General features: G+C 47.2%; 1 protein-coding gene across 10 annotated transcripts in view; it reads right to left on the bottom strand.

The window, feature by feature from the left end:
* LOC141148410 (uncharacterized) overlaps positions 1-22,471 on the bottom strand; it is a 65,892-nt gene that overhangs the window by 5,742 nt on the left and 37,679 nt on the right. For all 10 annotated transcript variants that reach the window (XM_073635895.1, XM_073635890.1, XM_073635888.1 and 7 more), the window contains 4 exons: positions 19,856-20,016; positions 18,400-18,502; positions 17,105-17,215; positions 13,862-13,962 (listed from right to left, as the gene is read on the bottom strand). In XM_073635895.1, coding sequence (XP_073491996.1) covers positions 13,862-13,962; positions 17,105-17,215; positions 18,400-18,502; positions 19,856-20,016 — 476 coding nt within the window. The remainder of the gene's footprint in view (positions 1-13,861; positions 13,963-17,104; positions 17,216-18,399; positions 18,503-19,855; positions 20,017-22,471) is intronic.

Raw genomic sequence — 22,471 nt, 5'->3', positions numbered from 1 at the left:
ATTTTCCAGTCTGTACAGAAAGGGAAAGGTCTCACTGCCTGCGATTAGCGGTTTTCAGTTTCGGCTTCTTGGAGGGGATCGGGCAGGTGAGTTGGGACTAGGATCCCGAACATGCCTGAGCCCATCTCTAGCGTGCAGCAATATAGTAGGGAGTTAGCGGGGACTGGATAGAGAGGAGGATCAGCAGACCTGGGGGTTAATACTGATTGGAGGGGGAGGAGAATCAAGAAATCTGGGGGGGTTACTACTGAGTGGGGGGGGGGGGGGGAATCAGCAAAGATGGGGTACTACTGAGTGGGGGGGGGGGGATCAGCAAAGCTGGGGTACTACTGAGTGGGGGAATCAGCAAATATGGGGTACTACTGAGTGGGGGGGGGGGGGGGGATCAGCAAAGCTGGGGTACTACTGAGTGGGGGAATCAGCAAATATGGGGTACTACTGAGTGGGGGGGGGGAAAATCAGCAAAGATGGGGTACTACTGAGTGGGGGGGGGGGGAAATCAGCAAAGATGGGGTACTACTGAGTGGGGGGGGGGGACCAACAAAGCAGGGGTACTACTGAGTGGGGGTGGGAATCAGCAAAGCTGGGGTACTACTGAGTGGGGGGGAGGGGGGGATCAGCAAAGCTGGGGTACTACTGAGTGGGGGAATCAGCAAAGCTGGGGTACTACTGAGTGGGGGAATCAGCAAAGATGGGGTACTACTGAGGGGGGGGGAATCAGCAAAGATGGGGTACTACTGAGGGGGGGGGGGGGAATCAGCAAAGATGGGGTACTACTGAGGGGGGGGTGGGAATCAGCAAAGCTGGGGTACTACTGAGGGGGGGGGGGGGAATCAGCAAAGCTGGGGTACTACTGAGATGGGGATCTGCTGAATAAGGGTACTAATAGGTTGGGGATCTGCCAAGCAGGGAAATTAATGAGCAAAAAAAAAAAAAAAACACACAGGTTGAAGCGGTGGGTGCTTTAATGTGTGTTACAGCCGAAAACAAATGTAAATGAGCCCTTCGAGAGACACAAAATGAGGGGTTGTGGTTTAGAGTTTTTTACATCCAGGGCATTGCCTACACCAGTGTTTCTCAACTCCAGTCCACCAGGCGCCCCAACAGGTCATGTTTTCAGGCTCTCCATTATTTTGCACAGGTGATTTGATAAGTTTCACTGCCTTAGTAATTACCACAGCCGTTTCATCTGAGGGAAATCCTGAAAATACGACCTGTTGGGGCGCCTTGAGGACTGGAGTTGAGAAACACTGGCCTACACACAGCATTTTAAATACATTAAAACCTTGGGTTTGAGAGTAACTTGGTTTGACAGCGTTTTGCAAAACAAGCAACATTTTAAAATACATTTTGACTTGATATACAAGTGATGTCTTGATTATACAAGTAGTGTCAAGTAACAACTGAGTATAAAAGGGAAGAGAGGCGCCTCTAAGTGTAGCAATATGGTTACATTTATTAAAAGTACAACACTTAGCAACTCACATGGTTGATGATTAAAACAGGCACATCTAAGTATGCAGGTATCCGGGGTAAAGCGGTCCACATAGACCATCCTCCGCACCGCCATTGACATCATCCCTTACATGCTGCACTCCACAAGTGATTTAGGCCTAGCTTTCAGATCGCTCTACTGCAGGGTAGTCTCCCCGGTCACGATTGCAGACTGACAGCGGTGAGAGTCGGCAGTGCGGGGGATGGTCTATGTGGACAGCTTTACCCCGGATGCCTGCATACTTAGATGTGCCTCTTTAAATCATCAACCATGTCAGTTGCTAAATGTTGTACCTTCTGTAATATCGAGGACCATTAGCTCTCGTGGCAGATGCGTTTGTCAGTGATTCATGCCAGTCAGGAACTATATTTGAGGGTGTGGTAGCCCATTTTTTATTAAAAAGGCAAATAAAAAAAAAAGTCTGTGACAAAAGGTTTCTCACACAGTGGTTCTTCTCCAGCAAATAAACAAAAAATGCTAGCCCACCTGGCTCTCTTTAGCAGTACCTCTGCTCTTTATCCTGGTCACACAGACCACAGGATTACTCAATGTGGATGGCTTCACTTTAGCGCCCACAGCTCCGCTCTGGCCTTAGTCCTCAGGCCGTTGCACTGCCTCTTGCAGTCACACGTTCTGGCTGCCTCCTGCAGCCCCTCTGACTCCTGGAGACCTCCTGTCTCTCTGGGTATGGAGCAGTCTCCAACTGGGAGCCATGAGTTCTTCCCATACCCTCATTATAAGTGCTGTGCTCACCTGAGCACACACCCTGCTGGTAATCTACAAAGTCTGGATACAGGGTTGGAGATACAGTCCCACTCAAGACACTATGGAATCTCCAAACTACAGAGCCCCATTCCGGAATACCAAAACCTGGAGAAATCTGCATAAGCAGTTTTCTCCAGTCCACATTTATGCTCTGTAGCCTTGCACCAAGCAAATGTGCATACCCTGTGTCCCCCAAACTATCAATTTTGCCTTGACAGTATCTCCTACTGTCACATATCCCCTCCCCTTGTTTCGAAACCGAAGGGGGCGGAACACACCAGCCCGAATCCTTGATTGGGGCACCTCTGCGCCAGCTGTTCGCTGCATAGGCCCAATCTTTTTTTCAGATGCATTTCCAGGCACGCCCTACCCTGGATCACAACGGGGTCCTACAGTTCTGTACCCTCAGCCTACTCCCTCTGTCCTTGGGATTCCTGAGCTCACATTTCTTTTCTGGTGGCCCCCTGCCTTTCCCGCTACTTCCTTCCAACTCAGTTTCCAGATTCTGTAGGGAACCTGCTCCCAACACTACGCCTGATGAGGAACCACCACCTTTTCCCTCACTGGTACCAGATTTCCCCATCACAATAGGTCTCTTGGGTTTACCAACTCTTTTGCCGTTACCTTTGACTACCAACTCCCCAGAGCTCAATATCTGCTTATCATGCTAATTTTCCAAGAAAAAAATTAAATTTTCACATCCAGGCCACCATTTACATTAACATTCAGCAATAAGTCACCATTTCTCCAATTACCAATACCGTCAGTTCTTTCTTGCTCGGGGTTTGTTAGGGCCAGGCCCAAGGAGGGACAACACAGGCGAGCAGCTATCCACTATGGGACCTACACAAGGCTTCACTTCACCTGTTGTCCAAATCTCTGTGGGCAGTTGTCCTAACAACTGACATTGAGCAATGCATGACCCATTTCTAGCAGTACCAATCTTTGCCAGCTCACACTTTTCCACGTCACAATTTTTGTTCCTCTCCATACTATATTTGAGAGCGTCTCTGGGTACCCCAATTTGTACGTCTCTGCAGGTGACAGGCAGAATCTCTTCTTTTGCCGCGTCCATATCTGGCCCTTCCTTCTTAGGAGGTCTAGCGGGTGAGGCAGTATCTGCGCCATTTACTAAATCCTGCTCAGCCACACCTCGGACCACACTAGCAGACATGTCCATCACCACAAAAGGCGGAGAGACCTCTGATGTCTCCAGCAGCCCCCCAGAGTGCCTTCCGTACTGAACCGTATCCGGAAGCACCCTCACAGGGAACTGTGAGATCACTTGCCAGACTATTAATAAGCACCGTACCACCCAGTTCCACTGGTGATTAATGTTACCCAGCACAGCTTGCATTACCTGGCTTCCTCCTTTGCTACCATGCAGCACTACCACATCTGACTGTAATGGAGGCACCCAGGTATACAAGGAATGTGCTTTCACCAGTTCAAGCAGTTCCACTAGCATATCTGTCATTTCTACACACTCCACATCAATATGCAAAACATTTTTGCCTTATTGGAGACATGGAGGGGCTCATTCACTGCAGCTTGAGGGGCCACGGCATTTAAGGGGGCCTCCACCTCACTGGAAGTACCCATCACAGCCTGACACTCCTCTGAACCACTGTCAGACCTATGTCTCCCACTCATGCCCTCTAACTCACCAATAAGCCTCTGCAAGTCAACATTCATTACATTGTCACCTTGACACTTGACATTCAGCTGCTGGGCTGTGAACGCCACATCTGCCATGCATGCGCCCTGATCTGGTCCTTCTGACTGGAGGAAACAACCCTTGCAGGGACCAACGCACTCTCAACCATCGGTCGCTCTGCAATCTCCCTGTCTGGCATAGCAGTTGTTGTACTCACACCCCTGTCCTCAACATAGCCTTGTCTAACATGGCTAGTAATTGTTTGGCCCAACTGTCCCAATCCATTGTGCTTCCATTATGAGGGCTCAGCAGTACCTCATCATCTGCTCTAGGAGGCACCTGGGATTCTGCAGCACAAACAGTACCTTTGTCAGTTCTATACAAATCACATTTTGACAACATGCTTTTACTCTTTGCTAATGCTTCATCAAACAAGGCAGGCTGCAATACACCATCACCACCTTGCTCTTGGGGCGCTAACACACTCGGCTGTGTACTTTCAGCTTTGGCCAGCTGACTTAACCCCTTTCCAACTTAGTTACACAGATGGTAAATGGACTGCTCACACAAACTCTCACTGCATGGTGTAGACCCAGTCTGTTCCACCCGAGCAAATTCAGTGCTATCCTGGAAAATCTCTGGCTCAAATGCATGGAGAGCCCCTGAGACTTCCATGGACAACCCTGTGGCTCTGCGTCTGGTTGCCAAGGGAGACATCCCTCTTTACGCATTACTTTTGAACACATCACAATAAGTACATGTATCATCAGCAATACCTTTACTATCAGCATTCATAGACATAGTAGTGTTATAAGCTTTAACAGGCTGTTTTTGGTCACCACCCTTCCTCTCCATTCTTTTGCCCACTAGGGCAGCTCCACAGTTGTCCTGGGAAACCATGTGCCTCACCACTGTGGGCTCCTGGGAGGTTTCCCTGGGCATCTCTGTAGCACCTGTCAATAAGGAACCTGGCACATAAACTGTATTGGTCACCCCTAGGTTACCACTTTCAGCACTCTGGTGGATTACACCAGGCACATACAGAGTCCAGTCTTTTTGAGTTCTTAACCTTGCTGCAGGTTGAGCTTCAACCTGTGTCTCCCCACTACTCGGGGTAGCACACTGCAGCAAGTCCATTTTTACACCTTCTGCCGATCTCCCAGCCGGATATACTCCCACTTCACTGGGATCGTTCCCATGAACTGCAACAGCCTTACCATCTGTAGCAGGTAACTCTGGCTTCATTTGAGTACGTTGTCTATCCTTTATCGCACTTTTACTGGCTAACTCTTCCTGGTGGCCATGGGACGAAACTGCAGGCACAACAGGTACTTTCTCGCTGTTGCCAGAGGTGACTGAAAAGCAGGCAAAGACTTCTGCCCAGTAACCACATCTCCAGGCATGTTCCATAACCTGGGACAAGAAAAAAATTCCATGCCCCAGTTGACCACATTCCAGGCATGGTACATTTCTGCACATATCTTTAGTGGGACGCCGCTCCACATCTCCACTGTAGCTCCTCCTTCCGGTTAACACCCGATCTCTTGTTGCTAAGGGAGAAGGCACTCTTCCAGCTGCACTTTGCTGACTCTCCCAAATGCAGCGACTTTGCTCTCCTCCAAGCATTGTTGCTTTCAACTTGCCACGATCCTCTGTCAGCAATAAGTTTCTCGCGTAGTTTGCAGACTTGACATCACCACCATTGCTACGGGCAGCCACATACTTCTCGAAATTCTGATCAGCCTTTTGGACACTCCTGGGACTCAAATCAGGCTTCCCAAACATTGTTGCCGACCTTTGTCTGGCCGTGTCACCTTGTATTGGAGACTGAGACAAAGGGCACTTGGAGACAACATGCCCCCACTCTCTGCACCGCAAACAGTGCTCTTGCTTCAGAGCCTTAACAGGGCTTCCCCAATTGCATCCTCTTATAAGCTCGGGACTTTGCCCATTAATAGCTGGCCTGCACCAGCATTGCCAGGGGCAACAGCATGCACTTCCCCTTTAACTGGAGTTGGTGTAGCAAAAAACGGTCTGCAAAATTCTCCGGCAGTTTCAAACTCTTGCTTCATCTTTGCAGTCACTCCACCACACTTTTGCGCCCTCCAGCAAAAAATTATGCACTGTCACTTTAAAGCAAGTTGCTTTTCACTTCATGCAAGCTTTCCTCACCTGCACAGCGCACACACAGATTGTGCTGTCTCATGCACACAAACACAGTTCATAGCAGAAAAAAAAGTTTGGACTTTTCATTCACAGGTACACCACCTGCAACACGCAATGCCTTTTGCCTGGCTGCACTTCCACACACAGCCAATAGTTCCTGACTTGAACTCACTGTGGAGCAAGGACCCAGATTCCACCGTCTTGTGCCCGCATCCAACAACCACTTGTAATATCGGGGACCATTAGCTCTCGTGGCAGATGCATTTGTGAGTGATTCAAGCCAGTCAGGAACTATATTTGAGGGTGTGGTAGCCCATTTTTATTAAAAAGGCAAGTACAAAGGCTAGCCTGCATTTGTGGGAGGAGTCTGAGAGGGCTATTTAAGCCTCCTCCTCTGTCAGGTCAGGGCTCGTGGGCGTTCTGGGTTCAGTAGGGGGCGGGGCTTACGCGTCACTTCCGGATCAATTACAAGATGGTGGCGGTGCCTCTCTCGGTGCTTCACCAGGGAGTTCACCTCTCCACCCACCTGGGTCCTCCTTCGGCACCCACATTCACGGGTCCCTCTTCTGGTATTTCAGCAGGGGGTGGGGGGGGGGCGATCGCCCGACCGCCGACTCCTCTCCCCATGCATACAGCTCCACGAGGGAGCCTCTTGCCAGCTAGCTCCTCTCTCCATTTACCAGCTTGCTTCAGGGGGGGAGCTTCCGACCGCTTCTCCGGTTATTGAGGGGAAGGGGGATGTTCAGCCAGCTGCACACGGAGCCACGGGGGGTCTGCCCGCCCACTTTTCTCGGTGATCTTGCAGCGGGAAGGGAGGGGGGCCGTCCATCCTCCACCCACCCTCCTTCCCCTCGGCGGCAGCCAGTCAAGTGCGGCCCGCCCGCTTCTCCCGGCGAGCATGCTGGGGGAAGGGAGGGGGGCCGTCCATCCATCCGTCCTCCACCACCCTCCTTCCTTCCCCTCGGCTGCAGCTGGTCAGGTGCTGCCCGCCCGCTTCTCCCGGCGCTCGTGCCGGGGGAGGGGTCATCCTTCCATCCTGCACAGCTCCACATGGCCAGCACGCAGCCCGAGCTTCTCCCGGCGCCCATGGGGGGGGGGGGGGGGGAGGACCGCCGCGGCCGTCAATCATCTTTACCCACACCAACTTCTCTAGGGCTCAGTTAGGGGGGGGGTCGTCTGTCCATCTTCCACCTTTGCTGGGCCAATCCTGCATGGGGGGTGTGCCGCCCTCTTCTCCCTCATCCCTGTGTGTCCTGCCAGCGTGGGGTGGGGGGGGGCAGGCGCCTGCTTCTCCTGGGGGGGGTGGGCGTCTGTTCGTCCATCTTTTATCCACTCACCTAGCATTTGGCCCCTGCATTTCTGTTCACCTCCCTGGAACTCACACCGTGCATCACGGAGGAATCGCCCGCACGCTTCCCGGTTCTCTTGGGGGGGGGGGGGGTGTTCACCCGCCTGCTCACTTCCCGGTACTCGCATGGGGCATCATGGGGGGGGGGGGGAGATCCCCTGCACGCCTCACGGGCATTCACCGCTTCAGGTACCAGTGTTTCATCCCCAGGATTTCTGTCATAACATTTCAGCCTCAGGTTTCCATCACAGCGTTTCTATCTAGGCGTTTCAGTGTCAGCGTTTTGCTATCATAGCACTCCTGTCGTAGCGTTCCGGTCATAGTGTTTTCTGCTTCAGCAGTTCTGTCGCAGCATTCTCCCCCAGCATTTCTGTCAAGGTGTTCTGCCCCAGCATGTCTGTCGTCACGTTCAGCCCTGCATTTCTGTCATGGCGTTTCTGCCCCAGCATTTCTGTCATGTTCAGCCGGCATTTCTGTCAGCACTTATACCTCAGCATTTCTGTTGCAACGTCCAGCATTTCTGTCTCAGCGTTTGGCCCTAGCATTCCTGTCATAGTATTCTGCCCCGGCATTTCCATCATTAGCGTGCTACCCCGGCATTTCGGTATCAGCGTTTGTCTTAGCGTTTCGGCCCCAGGATTTCTGTCTTAGCGTTCGGCCCCAGGATTTCTGTCTTAGCGTTCGGCCCCAGGATTTCTGTCTTAGCGTTCGGCCCCAGGATTTCTGTCTTAGCGTTCGGCCCCAGGATTTCTGTCTTAGCGTTCGGCCCCAGGATTTCTGTCTTAGCGTTCGGCCCCAGGATTTCTGTCTTAGCGTTCGGCCCCAGGATTTCTGTCTTAGCGTTCGGCCCCAGGATTTCTGTCTTAGCGTTCGGCCCCAGGATTTCTGTCTTAGCGTTCGGCCCCAGGATTTCTGTCTTAGCGTTCGGCCCCAGGATTTCTGTCTTAGCGTTCGGCCCCAGGATTTCTGTCTTAGCGTTCGGCCCCAGGATTTCTGTCTTAGCGTTCGGCCCCAGGATTTCTGTCTTAGCGTTCGGCCCCTGCATTTCTGTCATAGCGTTCGGCCCCTGCATTTCTGTCATAGCATTCTACCCTCGCATATCTGTCATAGCGTTCTACCCTCGCATATCTGTCTCAGCGCACAGTCTCAGCATTTCTGTCAAGGCGTTTCTGCCCCAGGTTTTCGGTCACAGCATGGCTGCCCAAGATTTCAGTCATAGCATTTCTGCCCAGGATTTCTATCACAGCGGCATTCTGCCCCAGCATTTCTGGCTTGGCGTTCAGTCTCAGCTTTTCTGTCTTGGTGCTTCTGCCCCAGGTTTTCTGTTATTACATTTCTGCTTTAGCGTTCTGTTATAGCGTTTCTGCCTCAGGATTTCGGTCATGGCATTTCTGCCTCTGCTTTTCTGCCCCAGGATTTCGGGCATGGCATTTCTGCCTCTGCTTTTCTGCCCCAGGATTTCGGGCATGGCATTTCTGCCTCTGCGTTTCTGCCCCAGGATTTCGGGCATGGCATTTCTGCCTCTGCTTTTCTGCCCCAGGATTTCGGGCATGGCATTTCTGCCTCTGCGTTTCTGCCCCAGGATTTCGGACATGGCATTTCTGCCTCTGCGTTTCTGCCCCAGGATTTCGGACATGGCATTTCTGCCTCTGCGTTTCTGCCCCAGGATTTCGGACATGGCATTTCTGCCTCTGCGTTTCTGCCCCAGGATTTCTGTCTTTGCTTTTCTGCCTCAGCATTTCTGTCAGTGTTCTGTCATAGTGTTTTTGCCCCAGGATTTCTGTCATTGCATTTCTGCACCAGGTTTTTAGTCTCAGCATTTGTCATTACGCTCTGCCCAGGGTTTCGGTTCTCACGTTCCTGCCTCAGCTTTCAGTTTCAGCATTTCTGTCATAGGGTTTTTCTGTCAGACATTGCTGTCAGTGCACTTCTGCCCCGAGATTTCTGGCATAGCCTTTCTACCTCAGTGTTCAGTCTCAGCATTCCTGTCACAGCGTTTCTCAGAGGGGCGTTGTTGTTCAGTCACGGCATACTTCGGTAGCTGGTTTTATCTTCATTGTTTGTCATGTCTCATTGTATCTTTGTTCATGTTTGTACCTGGGTCAGTTAGCTAGGGCTCACATGTCAGGATCTGTCACGTCTACAGATCCATACGGGCTGAGGTTTCGTTTATTAATGATTGTTGACCACAATCTTCTCGCCCGTATAACATACGTCATACGATGCACGTTCATTCACCACACCTATACGATTACCCACCACGGTCTGTGGGTACACCAGCCCTGAGTTTTCAGTCAAGTACCTGTCTCTGCGCAGCAGGTTACTCGGGCTAAGTCACTACTTACACGAGGGGGGGGTGGTCCATCATCAGCTTCATTCACGCGCAGTGGTCTTGTCATTTCTGCTCATGTTCTCATACTTGGGTAGGCTCAGAGGGGGATTGCTGTTCTCATGTATTGTTGCCTGTCATTTCTCTTGTTCATGTTCTCAGGTTGGGCTGCATTGGCAGCCATCATCCCCTTGTTGGTCCTTAAGTGGTAGGTTTGGGCAAACGTCGTCATGATTCTGGATTCTACACTCGGGCCTGATATCTTATCTTGTCTAGGATGTGGCCTGGAAGACTGCTCAGGGACGTCAGTCCTGTAATTTTTTTTCCGTTCCCCAGCCGGTGTCAGGTAGGTGGGTTTTTCAGTCACTTTGGGGTATGACTGTTTCAGGCCATGAGACTTATTTCCCTGGTGTGGAGTCTGGCCCTCCTTCCTCGGTTCAGGATTCAGACTCGGCTGCAGCACGACCTGATCAAATCAGGTGGGACCAGCATTCGATGTCTGGCATGGTTTCTCCACGTTGTCAGTGCTTATTGCTTTAGGGTTTGGGCCTCAACCACCTACTCCATCACATCCTTCAGGTATTTACCTTTTGAACTCCTGCCAGTTGTCCTTTGGTACTTACCCTTGCTCTTTCCCATACCAGTATGGGTAGGCCATGGCTTGGGGGGAGGGTTTCACGGAGCACTTCCCAGGGTCTGAGCAAAGTTTTGATCTTCTCGGCTATCATTTTGCAGGGGCTCCTTGGGACAGCCATGACTCCTCTTCCCCCACGCATCCGCTCATTCACAGTAGTTCATTCTCATATCTGGGTCGTCTCGGGATTCAGGCTCTGCCCAATCGTTCATGGGACGTTTCGTTGGGTTCGGGGTAGCTTCGCAGGTTTCTACAAGGGGTTCTGTCTCATCACCGAGTCGGGGGTTTCTCCTGTCATAACGGACACTTATCAGTTATATACTATTGCCATCCGGGCACGCACTTCTCCACTTGATGGATTGTTACCTTCCCTTTTCACCTAAATTTGTGTCTTTTTGCCCTCTTTTCAGGCATACTGACCAGTCAGGCCAAGGCACACCTCAGGCCTTGGTGCTTAGGAGTATCACTTTCTAAACTCGAAGACTCTGACTACAAGTACAAAGGCTGGCCGGAGGCTAGCCTGCATTTGTGGGAGGAGTCTGAGAGGGCTATTTAAGCCTCCTCCTCTGTCAGGTCAGGGCTCGTGGGCGTTCTGGGTTCCCACCCACCCGTTTCCCCCAAATATTCATACTCACTCATATTACTTTTCTTACATTCAGGGTATGCCCTCTTTTCAGGCATACTGACCAGTCAGGCCAAGGCACACCTCAGGCCTTGGTGCTTAGGAGTATCACTTTCTAAACTCGAAGACTCTGACTACAAATAAAAGTCAGTGACATAAAGGTTTCCCACGCAGTGGTTCTTCTCCAGCAAATAAACACACAGAAAATGCTAGCCCACCTGGCTCTTTAGCAGTACCTCTGCTCTTTATCCTGGTCACACAGACCACAGGATTCCTCAATGTGGATGGCTTCACTTTAGCGCCCACAGCTCCGCTCTGGCCTTAGTCCTCAGACCATTGCACTGCCTCTTGCAGTCACACGTTCTGGCTGCCTCCTGCAGCCCCTCTGACTCCTGAAGACCTCCTGTCTCTCTGGGTGTGGAGCAGTCTCCAACTGGGAGCCATGAGGTCTTCCCATACCCTCATTATAAGTGCTGTGCTCACCTGAGCACACACCCTGCTGGTAATCTACAAAGTCTGGATACAGGGTTGGAGATCCTGTCCCAACCAAGACACTATGGAATCTCCAAACTACAGAGCCCCATGACCGAATACCAAAACCTGGAGAAAGCTGCGAAAGCAGTTTTCTCCAGTCCACATTTATGCTCTGTAGCCTTGCACCAAGCAAATGTGCATACCCTGTGTCCCCCAAACTATCAATTTTACCTTGACAGCATCTCCTACTGTCACACTTCATTAAATGTAACCATATTACTACACTTAGAGGCGCCTCTCTTCTCTTTTATACTCTGGAGCTCCTGCTGGAATTTGCTTCTAATCCCATTGTGGAGGCTTCCATTTGTGGATGGACATTTTCACATTGCTATAATCTTTTTATATGGACTGTAAACCAAAGGACTTATGAATAAATGGTTGTAGATCGAATCATCTGAGTTATCATTATTTCTTATGGGAAAATTTGCTTTGATATACAAGTGCTTTGGATTACAAGCATGTTTCCGGAACAAATTATGCACGCAATCCAAGGTTTTATACTGTACAAGTTTAAAAAAATACTTTACATAAATAGTGAAAAAAATCTGTAAATGATCAGGTCAGTGGTGGCCCGTCCATTATGGGTGCCCGGCAGCCACCCCCTCTATCCTCGCCATCCCCCTATATGAGGGCCACCTAGATTACAGCGGCCAGGGTGTTTTTTTTTTTAAGCACCTGATTAGAGCCGTAGGCTCTAATAGGCTTTAAAACATGTGGGCTCGTAGCGCAGACCATTGCGCCATGAGCCCACCCAGGTGTTACAACAGAGAATGAATAGTCGCTGTTGTAACACTGATCCTCAAACTGGCCAATCAGAAGCGGGTATGAGACTCGTTTTCTGATTGTCCGAAAAGAGAGGACTCCCGATTTGCCACCAAGAAGGAGACAGGAAACAGAAGCCAGAGTCATTGCCCATAGAAAGCAGGGGGAAAAAGGGAGCCGCCACCAAGAGCCTGGGAGAAGTGCTGCATAGATTGGGCAAGTGCACCAGACCCGAACCGACTGGACTGGACCGGGAGGGGGGGGGGGAAAGGGTGGGGGGGGTGGTACTGTTTGCCACCCCACCCCCAAAGAAAATTATCACCGGCTGCTACTGGATCAGGTTATAATCTTCTCTTAACAGAAAAGCTTTAAATCAATTTCATGAAAAGGATCCAGCAGTATAACAATGTAAATTCCCAATGCCAAGAACACTTTTTAAAGCAGTGGTTCTCAACCTGGGGGGGGGGGGTCGAAGGACGATTTGCCAGGGGTCACCGAAATATGAGCAGTTCCTGAAGCCCGCACCGCTCTCCCAGCCTTTTCGCGGCCACCCAGGATGGCTGTCCCTGGAGCCCGCGGCTGCCCACTCAGCCTCTTTGCAGCCGCCCATTCAGTTCATAGCATGGCTGGGGGGGCAGAGACTAGAGGTCAGCTGACTGGTGAGGAATGTGAAGTGGGAGGGATGAGACCCTATCTTCTGATTTCGGCATAGGTGTCACTGCTGCGAGACACCACAAAGTTGGAGATACAGTGAAGCCGGAGACACAGTGAGTAACACTACCTGTGATTATAGTTGCCATTAAAAGTCCTCACTACAGTTCTCAGATCAGCAGGTGACCGTCATCAAAAGCACCCAAGTTGGATGATCAGAACTCCCCCCAGCACTGCCACTCATCCCATTCCCCCCCCCCCCCCCCCCCCCCGGAGTAAGAGAAGGAATAAAAATAGAGAATACATGAAAGGTAGCGGAAAAGAGGGGGAGGAACAAAGAAAAAAAGGGAGAGGAAGAATAGGAGAAAGAATATAAGAAAGACGGCTAGAGAAAAAAAGATGGGGGGGGGGGGGGGTGAAACACAAGAAATTAGGATAGAGAGAGCTAAAAGGGAAAGAGAGGAGAACAAAGAGATTGGTACATTCTAAAATGTACCATAAAGGGTTTTAATACTGTACGAGTGGAAGGGAATCAGGGAGCGCTAAATGTCCGTGGGTTAGGGGCACAAATTATTTGCCTTGGGTGATGACAACCCACGCTACGAAAATCATTTTACTGTTAGGGTTCCCCACAACTTGGGAAATTTTATGAAAGGGTCACGGCACTAGAGAGGTTGAGAACCACTGCTTTAAAGGGTAGCAAGGGGTTACAACATATCACATGGTTGATTTATACCAGTGATGGTGAACCTTGGCACCCCAGATGTTTTGGAACTAGAGTTCCCATAATGCTCAACCACACTGAAGAGTGCATGAGCATCATGGGAAATGTAGTTCCAAAACATCTGGGGTGCCAAGGTTCACCATCACTGGTCTAGTCTATACAAAGTAGTCAGACCTTCTTTTGTCAGTGTAAGGGATGGCTTCAAATATTTCCTTGTATCCAGTCTTCACATGGTGAACCTTCTCATGCTGATATGGAGACAGAATATCTTCCACCTGGAAAATAAATGAAATCTTTGTGTTTACACATGGAGACAATGGAGGTATTTTTCAATAATTATTTTATACCTAACCTGCATTTAAAAGAGAGGGTCCACTTTAAAACCCAATTGAACTTCCAGTTTAAATCGACTAAATACTTCCCAGTTGCATCAAAATAAAAGGTGTGAAAAGTCTTACAGTTAATTTTCTTTAGAAAGCAGCCACAGCTTGAGTAGAAAGGCCTGTCCCCTGCCAGAAGCTGAAAAGAGGGACCCTTGTAAGGGACAGTCCACCGGCAAGTAGGACTGTACAGGAAAGCTGTGGAGGATCAAGGGAGTAAGCCCTGCTTAACATTGGTGCGATTTGACATGCCAAATCAGCAGCAATTGCCGGCAATGTCGCGTCTTTTAAAAGTAGTTTCTGTACTACTTTTGCCGATTTCGGGGTATGATCTCCATTGACATCTGTGCAGAAACCTGCACAGATGTCTCTGAAATCGCCCCTGAAATTGGGACTGACATGCGGGCATGAATTGGTGTGAGTTCAGCTGAACTTACACCATTTCTCATTCCCGCAGTCATTGTGAACCAGGGATAAAGCTTCTTTCTGTGGCCCCTTAGACCTAAACAAGCATTTTACCCTTGAAAAATGTGAGGGCAGCCCTCTACAAGGGAGCATTTTTTTTTCTGGAGATGGGCTAAAAGAATGTAGTTGTCATACTAATCCAACCCCACCCATGATTCCTCACACTGAAATGGATTTGTGGTCTTAAAATAAATAACTACAAAATAAATTATATAAATAAATATATTTCAAGGGGTATGAATAATTTGAGATATCTATCTATCTATATATCTCAAATTATTCATACCCCTTGAAATTTTTTCATGTTACAACCAAAAACGTAAATGTTTTTTATTGGGATTTTATGTGATAGACCAACACAAAGTTGCACATAATTGTGCAGTGGAAAGAAAATGATAAATGGTTTTCAAAATATTGTACAAATAAATATGTGAAAAGTGTGGGGGGTACATTTGTATAGCGCCCCCCCCCCCGAGTCAATACTTTGTAGAACCACCTTTCTCTGCAATTACGGCTGCAAGTCTTTTTGGGGATGTCTCTACCAGCTTTGCACATCTAGAGAGAGAAATTTTCTGATGATGGATTGAACAGAGCTCCGTGAGATGTTCAAAGCCTGGGATGTTTTTTTAAACCTAACCCTGCTTTATACTTCTCCACAATGTTATCCCTGACCTGTCTGGTGTGTTCCATGGCTTTCGTGATGTTTTCATTAAATTACACACAGGTGGACTCCATTTACTAATTAGGTGACTTCTGAAGGCAATTGGTTCCACTAGATTTTAGTTAGGTGTATCAGAGTAAAGGGGGCTGAATACAAATGTACACCACACTTTTCAGATATTTGTAAAAAAAAATTGAAACCCATTTAACATTTTCCTTGCACTTCACAATTATGTGCCACTTTGTGTTGGTCTATCACATAAAATGCCAATAAAATACATTTAGGTTTTTGGTTGTAACATGACAAAATGTGGAAAATTTCAAGGCGTATGAATACTTTTTAATGCACTGTAAAATTATATTTATTTATATTTATTTTATACACACATGCTTTATTTTTGCTTTTAAATAAACAATATGGTACAGTAAGTGCCATACATTTTAATTCATCTGCATTACATTCGGTCCAGAAGACTGAGGACATCTAGTGGTAGAATTAAATAACTGCAGGGTACAGCAACGAAGAGTTGGCAATCTTTTTTGCTTTTTTAACCACTGACTGGGGCTCTGTTCTATTAAAACTGCTTGGAGTTAGGTCTTAGCCTCTTAGGCTCGATTCACACCTATGCATGTTGCTTTTGAGCGTTTTTGGAGGTTTTTTTTTCATGCTTGGCACGTTTTTGAGCAGCGTTTTTGTAGCGTTTTTGCCGCGTTTTTGCCGCGATTTGCGTTTTTTTTTTTTTTTCATTTTTTTTTACAGTCTTAAAAAAAAAATTACAAAAAAAAAAAAAAAAAAAAAAAACACGGCAAAAACGCACCAATAACGCTGCAAAAACGGTGCACTTGCGTTTTTGATGCTTGTCCATTGAAATCCATTACATGCAAAACGCTGCTTTTTGCATGAAAAAAAGTCCCCGACCCTTTCCAAAAACGCAGAGATACAAAAAAGCATTGATGTGAACATGTTCCATAGGAACCCATGTTAAAAAATTCCCATGCATTTCTGCAAAATGCAAAATGCATCAAAAAACGCGCTAGTGTGAATGGAGCCTTAGCGCCGAGAGTATGCAAATATGCAGCCTCTCAGCAGGAGGGCGCCGGCGTTAAGGGGTTAAGCATCAGTGGGGTTGATTTACTAAAGGCAAACAAACCATGCACCTTGCAAGTGCAGTTGCTCCAGAGCATAGTAATTTCATATGAAGCTTTATTTTACAAAGAATACCCAATCACATGCACATAACTGGATGGTGGAAGTCAGCAGAGCTTCCCCCTCATTTACTATGCTCTGGTGCTCTCTGTGCACAGCCTATTTGTTGTTAATAAATCAACACTAATGTGTCCATAAATGAACAATTATTAATTTAATTAATGCATTTTGTGCGCCGAGTGACCATTTGGAGTCCAGTGGACTCTGTTAGTGATAAAAAATTAATAATTTACCTGATTAATATTGTATTTAAACACATATTCTAAAGTACAGAATGACTGAAGATGACCAAAGGTTTTAAAATCGGATCACACAAGGAACCAACCTATCTTAGATTCATGCTGAGGGGCCCCGGAACCCCAAGGAGCTAGGAATTCATATGAGGGCTACCAGCACACCCCCCAGTACAATGCATTCTCACTTTTTGCCCAATAGAAACAAGAGTATTGTACATGGAGTGGGAGGGGCATAGCTCTGACTTTGGAATCAGTCAGTATTTGCATATTGAGCGTCCCAGACCTGGAAGTCCCCAGAGTGCTCGGCACAGTGAAGAAAGGGGAGTGCAGGTGACTGCTTCCAAACTCTTATACTGGATTTTATATCATGCCAGGCTTACTTATCACTCACAAATACAACAGCGATATCTCAGACAAAGCAGTATGTAAGACAAGGGACACTGAAAACACAAAGATATTCAGTACTTACCTCTGTAAAGACCTCAGTCATCTGTTCTGAGCGGTCCTTGTAGTGAACTTCCATATGGGGGAGATAGGAGAAGAAAGCAAGGCAGCCTCGTGGCTTTAAGATCCGATCGACCTGAAATGATGACATCTACATTAATATATACCTGCAAAAGTGTGCCCCTTCACTGAACAGGATGAAATACTGAATTTATAAAAAAAAAAAAAAAAAAAAAATCAAAAAGTGTACAATCTAGCATATAGAGTTCAGTGATTTAGGGAATATACAGTATTATATAGCATAGTGTATAGAGTGTAGCAGTTCAGTGTATGTAATATATAGCACAGTGTGTACAGTGTATATAAAGTATAATATTGTACATTGTGCTATACATTACATATTCTTGACTGCTGTATGCTATACACTGAGTCCAGCCATTCATTTATGTGTTCAGTGATCCTGACTCACATCACGACTCACAAGCAACCCGTATCCTCCTTCGTCTCCTATACACCAGTCGGGTGCTCAATCCCAGGAGTCAACTCGCACTCCATTCCTCTCTACATTGCAATAAGACTGGCTGCACATAAAAAGCCTCTGCTCCACTATGGTGTAATCCACTGACTTCACACAATGAATACTCCTGCTAGAAGCCACGCCCCTGAAGCGTTTCACCCATGACAAGACTTTAGGGTTAAGACCGGTGATTTGGTGAAACACATTAAATCAGTGATCATCAACCCCGGCCTCAGGGCCCACTAACAGGCCAGGCTTGCAAGATAACTGAAATACATCCCAGGTGATATCATTTGCTGCTCAGTGATTGCAGTATTCTAGTCTGCATCTCCCCAAGGGAATACATAAAACCTGGCCTGTTAGTTGGCCCTGAGGACAGGAGTTGATGACCACTTCATTAGAGCATGGCTTCCAGCAGGAGTTTTCAGTGTGTGCTGTCAATGGATTAAACAGCAGGGTAGCAGAGGCTTTGGGTGTGCAGCCTGTTTTAGTGGATTTTAATTTTGGTTTATGTATTGCACAGCACAGTGAACAAATTGCAGTAATCCACTGTATGCAATATACAGCACAGCATACATATAGCAGTTTAGGCTAAGCAAGTTAAATCATAATATACATGGTATGCAACATTCAAAAAGCATGCAGCTGTCTGCAGTATGCAACATGCAGCACAAGGTTTAGGGGTCCAATTTATGCAGCACAGTGTACAGAATGCAGTGGTCAGGCGTATGTAATGTACAACACATTTTACAATGTGCAGCAATCAGAAAATAATGCAACGAAAAGACTCAGTTTGTTTTTACCTCTGTTAGAAACTTCTCAATGTTAAACCAATGGACAGCAGCACATGCTGTTAGTAGATCAACAGAGGCGTCCCCAACCGGCACCTCTTCAGCTGGACAGGCACTGCAGGAATTATAGATTAGATTATATAAGTAGTGACACCATCTGGTTAAATTTAAAGCCCAACCCTGGGCTCTGAGAGTCTGACTTTTCTTTTTCATCCCTTCCCAGATGAAACAAGGGTCCGATATATTTCTAAAGGATTCACTGGGAAATTCACTGCAACATCCCAAAACAATATCCTTTAGGAAGACCCACCAATCATCCCAACATCCCCAAACAATATTCTTTAGGAATACCCACCAATCAACCCAACATCCCCTGACAATGTCCATTAGGGATACCCACCAATCACCAACATCCCCTGACAATGTCCATTAGGGATACCTACCAATCACCAACATCCCCTGACAATATCCATTAGGAATATCCACCAATCACCCCAACATCCCCATCAATGTCTTTAGGAACACCCACCAATCACCCCAACAATGTTCTTTAGGAATACCCACCAATAACCCCATAATGTTTTTTAGGAATACCCACCAAAAACCCCAAAATCCCCTAACAACATCCTTTAGGAATACCCACTAATCACTCCAACAATGTTCTTTAGGAATTTCTCACCAATTACTTCAACATCCTCCAAAAATGTATTTTAGGAATACGCACCAATTACCCCAACATCCTACAAAAATGTCCTATAGGAATTCCCCCCCAATCCTCCTAACATCCTCCAACAATGGTTCTTTAGTAATACCCACTATTCACCCCAACCGTAAACAATGTCTTTTATGAATACCCACCAATCACCCCAACATCCCCAACAATATCCTGTAGGAATACCCACCAATCACCCCAACAATGTCCTTTAGGAATACCCACCAATCACTGCAACACCATGGCACACTTTACATGGTAAGCTTTCTTTAGCCTAAAGAGGTCTGTTCATACCAGGATAGGGACTACTTGGTTGGGTGTGCTCCCCCCAGGCCAAAGGTAACTAATGAAAAACATTTAGAATGTCCTCTCCTGTATGACATTGGGTGACCCCAACAATGTCCTTTAGGAATACCCACCAATCACCCTAACATCCCCCAACAATATGCTTTCAGAATAACCACCAATCACCCCAACATCATCATTTAGGAATACCCACCAATCCCCCCAACATCGCTCAACAATATTCTTTACGATTACCCATTAATCACCTCCACACCTCCCAACAATGTCTTTTAGGAATACCCACAAATCACTCCTGCACCATGGCACACTTTAGATGGTAAACTTCCTTTAACCCAAAGAGATCTGTTCATACCAGGAAAGGAACTACTCGGTATGGTGTTCTCACCCAGGCAAAATGTTCCTGCTGCTCCCCTGATTGTAACTAATGAAAAAAGTTTAGAATGTCCCTACCTGTATGTGACATTGGAGAACCCCAATGCTTTCTTGGCCTCTTCTATCTGAGCCTCACTGATGTCAGTTCCAAGAACTTTCTTGAAGTATGGAGAGAGAATTCTTGTGCTCTGCCCCGTTCCACAGCCAACGTCCACAGCAAATCCATACGGTTTGGGTAACTAGGAGGACAAAAACATCTTCAAAATATATCAGAGGGACACGGGTGCTGCTTTCAGTTTCTGCCCATATGTCATGCATATATATGGTTGCAAAGAGGTTGGGCTTTAAAGCCCCTACGCTGCACATAGGAGTCCATGGACGGCCAAGATTTCTGTGCTGAGAGCACGCTCACTGCACACTCCCAGCACAGGGATCAAACTATCATAGCCTGCTCTCAGACCCCCCACAGCGTAAAGACCCAAATTAAAGGGATGCCAAGGCTGGGAGGGAAAGGAGGTAAATATTTATATCACAACAATGATATATTTTTTTATTTGGTTAAAAACTACTACAACTCATTTTTATTTATCTCTTGCTATTGTCAAACACTTTGTCATTACTTAAAGCGGACCTTCAATTAAATGTGAAAGTTTTGCTCATCCTCCTCACTCCCTACTTTACCAGAACTGGTGTTTTTTTTTTTTTCTTGGAGTGGGTATCTTTTTCTGACAGGCCTAGGTGAGAATTGTGTAACTTGGTGTCACATGTCCCAGGAGGCTGCAGGACCAGTCTTAAAGCGCCGCATAATCTTGTGCTTGCGCAGTGGGGAGCCGGCTGCGATTTCCTGGGGAAGTCACAGCCAGCTCCCAAATCCAGGATGGTGGCACCAGGCTCCTGCAGCTGTGAGAACCGGCTGTAGGAAGACTGTGCTGGACTCCAGGGACTGGTAAGTATTTCATTTTGTTAAATGACAGCAAATACGGTATTTGAAGCCCCCGTTTAACCACTTCAATACCAGACACTTTCCCCCATTCCTGCCCAGTCCAATTTTCAGCTTTCAGCGCTGTCGCACTTTGAATGACAATTGCGCGGTCATGCTACACTGTACCCAAACATTTTTTATCATTTTGTTCCCACAAATAGAGCTTTCTTTTGGTGGTATTTGATCAATGCTGGGGTTTTTATTTTTTGCACAACAAATAAAAAAATACCGAAGATTTTGAAGAAAAAAAAGTTTGTTTCTGTTATAAAATTTTGTAAATAAGTATGTTTTCTCCTTCACTGATGGGCACTGATGATGGGCACTAATATGCAGCACTGATATGCAGCACTGATGGGCATTGATAGGTGGCACTGAAAGGCTGCATTGATGGATACTTATGGGTGGCACTGATAGGTGGACACTGTTAGGTGGGAAATGATCACTGATAAGGAGGCACTGGCAGGCATCAGTGATGAGCACTGACTGGCACCATTTGTGGGCACTGATTGGCATTGATTTTGGGCATTGATTGGCATCCCTGGTGGCCATAGGTGGCATACCTGGTGGTCATCAGTGGTGGCAATCCCTTGTGGTCCTGGTGGCATCCCTGGTGGTCTGAAGTGGGCATCCTCGGGGGGGGGGGGGAATTGGGCTGATAATCAATCAGCGCAGACCCCCCCGACAGGAAAGCAGCCGATCGGCTCTCCTCGTCTGTCAAACGCGAGTGAGGAAAAGCTGATACATGGCTTTTCCGGTTTACACTGTGATCAGCCATGATTGGATACAGCTGATCATGTGACAAAGAGCCTCTGTCAGAAACTCTTTATTGAAACTGGTGTTGCGGTGTGTCAGACTGACATGCCGCACCACTGATTGCTGCGCTGTGTGCCCTGAAGGGTGCCCACCGGCTGCTATCCTGAAAGACATCATAGGACATCCAGTCAGGATAACGGAACCACCGCCCAGCCGGGAAGTGGTTAGGATAACAAAATAATACATCGAATTTTGTTTTAGGGCAAACAAGACTTTCTTTGGGTGATGTTGTCTTTCATTTGTTACGTAACCCACAAACAAAAAAGTAACTAGCTACAAAAAAAAAAAAAAATACCACCTTTTTTCTGCTTTGATCGATATTAACCTCTTGACATCCATGCTATAGCCGAATGACGGCCACAACGTGGACCTAAATTTCCACCCCTTACCATGTGATCAGCTGTCAGCCAATGACAGCTGATCACATGATCAAAACAAAAGCTCTGTGATTGTTTTTTTTTTCTCCTCACGCTGACAGCACGAGGAGGAAAAAAAGCAGATCACTGGCTCATCTGCAAGGGACATCGGTCCCGAAGAGGAAGAGGCAATTATGCCTCATCTGCGCCACCTGCCATTGCCACCTGACAGTGCCCACAGTGCCCACCAGTGCCACCTATCAATGCCCACCAGTGGTGCCAATCAGTGCCACCTAGTAGTGCTGCCTATCAGTGCCCATCACTGCCACCTATCGGTGCCCATCAGTGCCGCCTCATCAGCGCACATCAATGAAGGAGAAAAATGACCGGTTTTAAAATTTTATAACAAAATATTAAAAAAAAAAAAAAAAAATTTTTTTTTTTAAATTCAGTCTTTTTACATTTTTTTTAACAAAAAATAAAAACCGCAAAAGGTGATCAAATACCACCAAAAGAAAGCTCTATTTGTGGGGAAAAAATTAT

The sequence above is a fragment of the Aquarana catesbeiana genome, linkage group LG06 (genome assembly GCF_042186555.1).
Source record: "Aquarana catesbeiana isolate 2022-GZ linkage group LG06, ASM4218655v1, whole genome shotgun sequence".
Lineage (NCBI taxonomy): Eukaryota > Metazoa > Chordata > Amphibia > Anura > Ranidae > Aquarana > Aquarana catesbeiana.
This window is presented reverse-complemented; position numbering and strand designations above follow the sequence as displayed.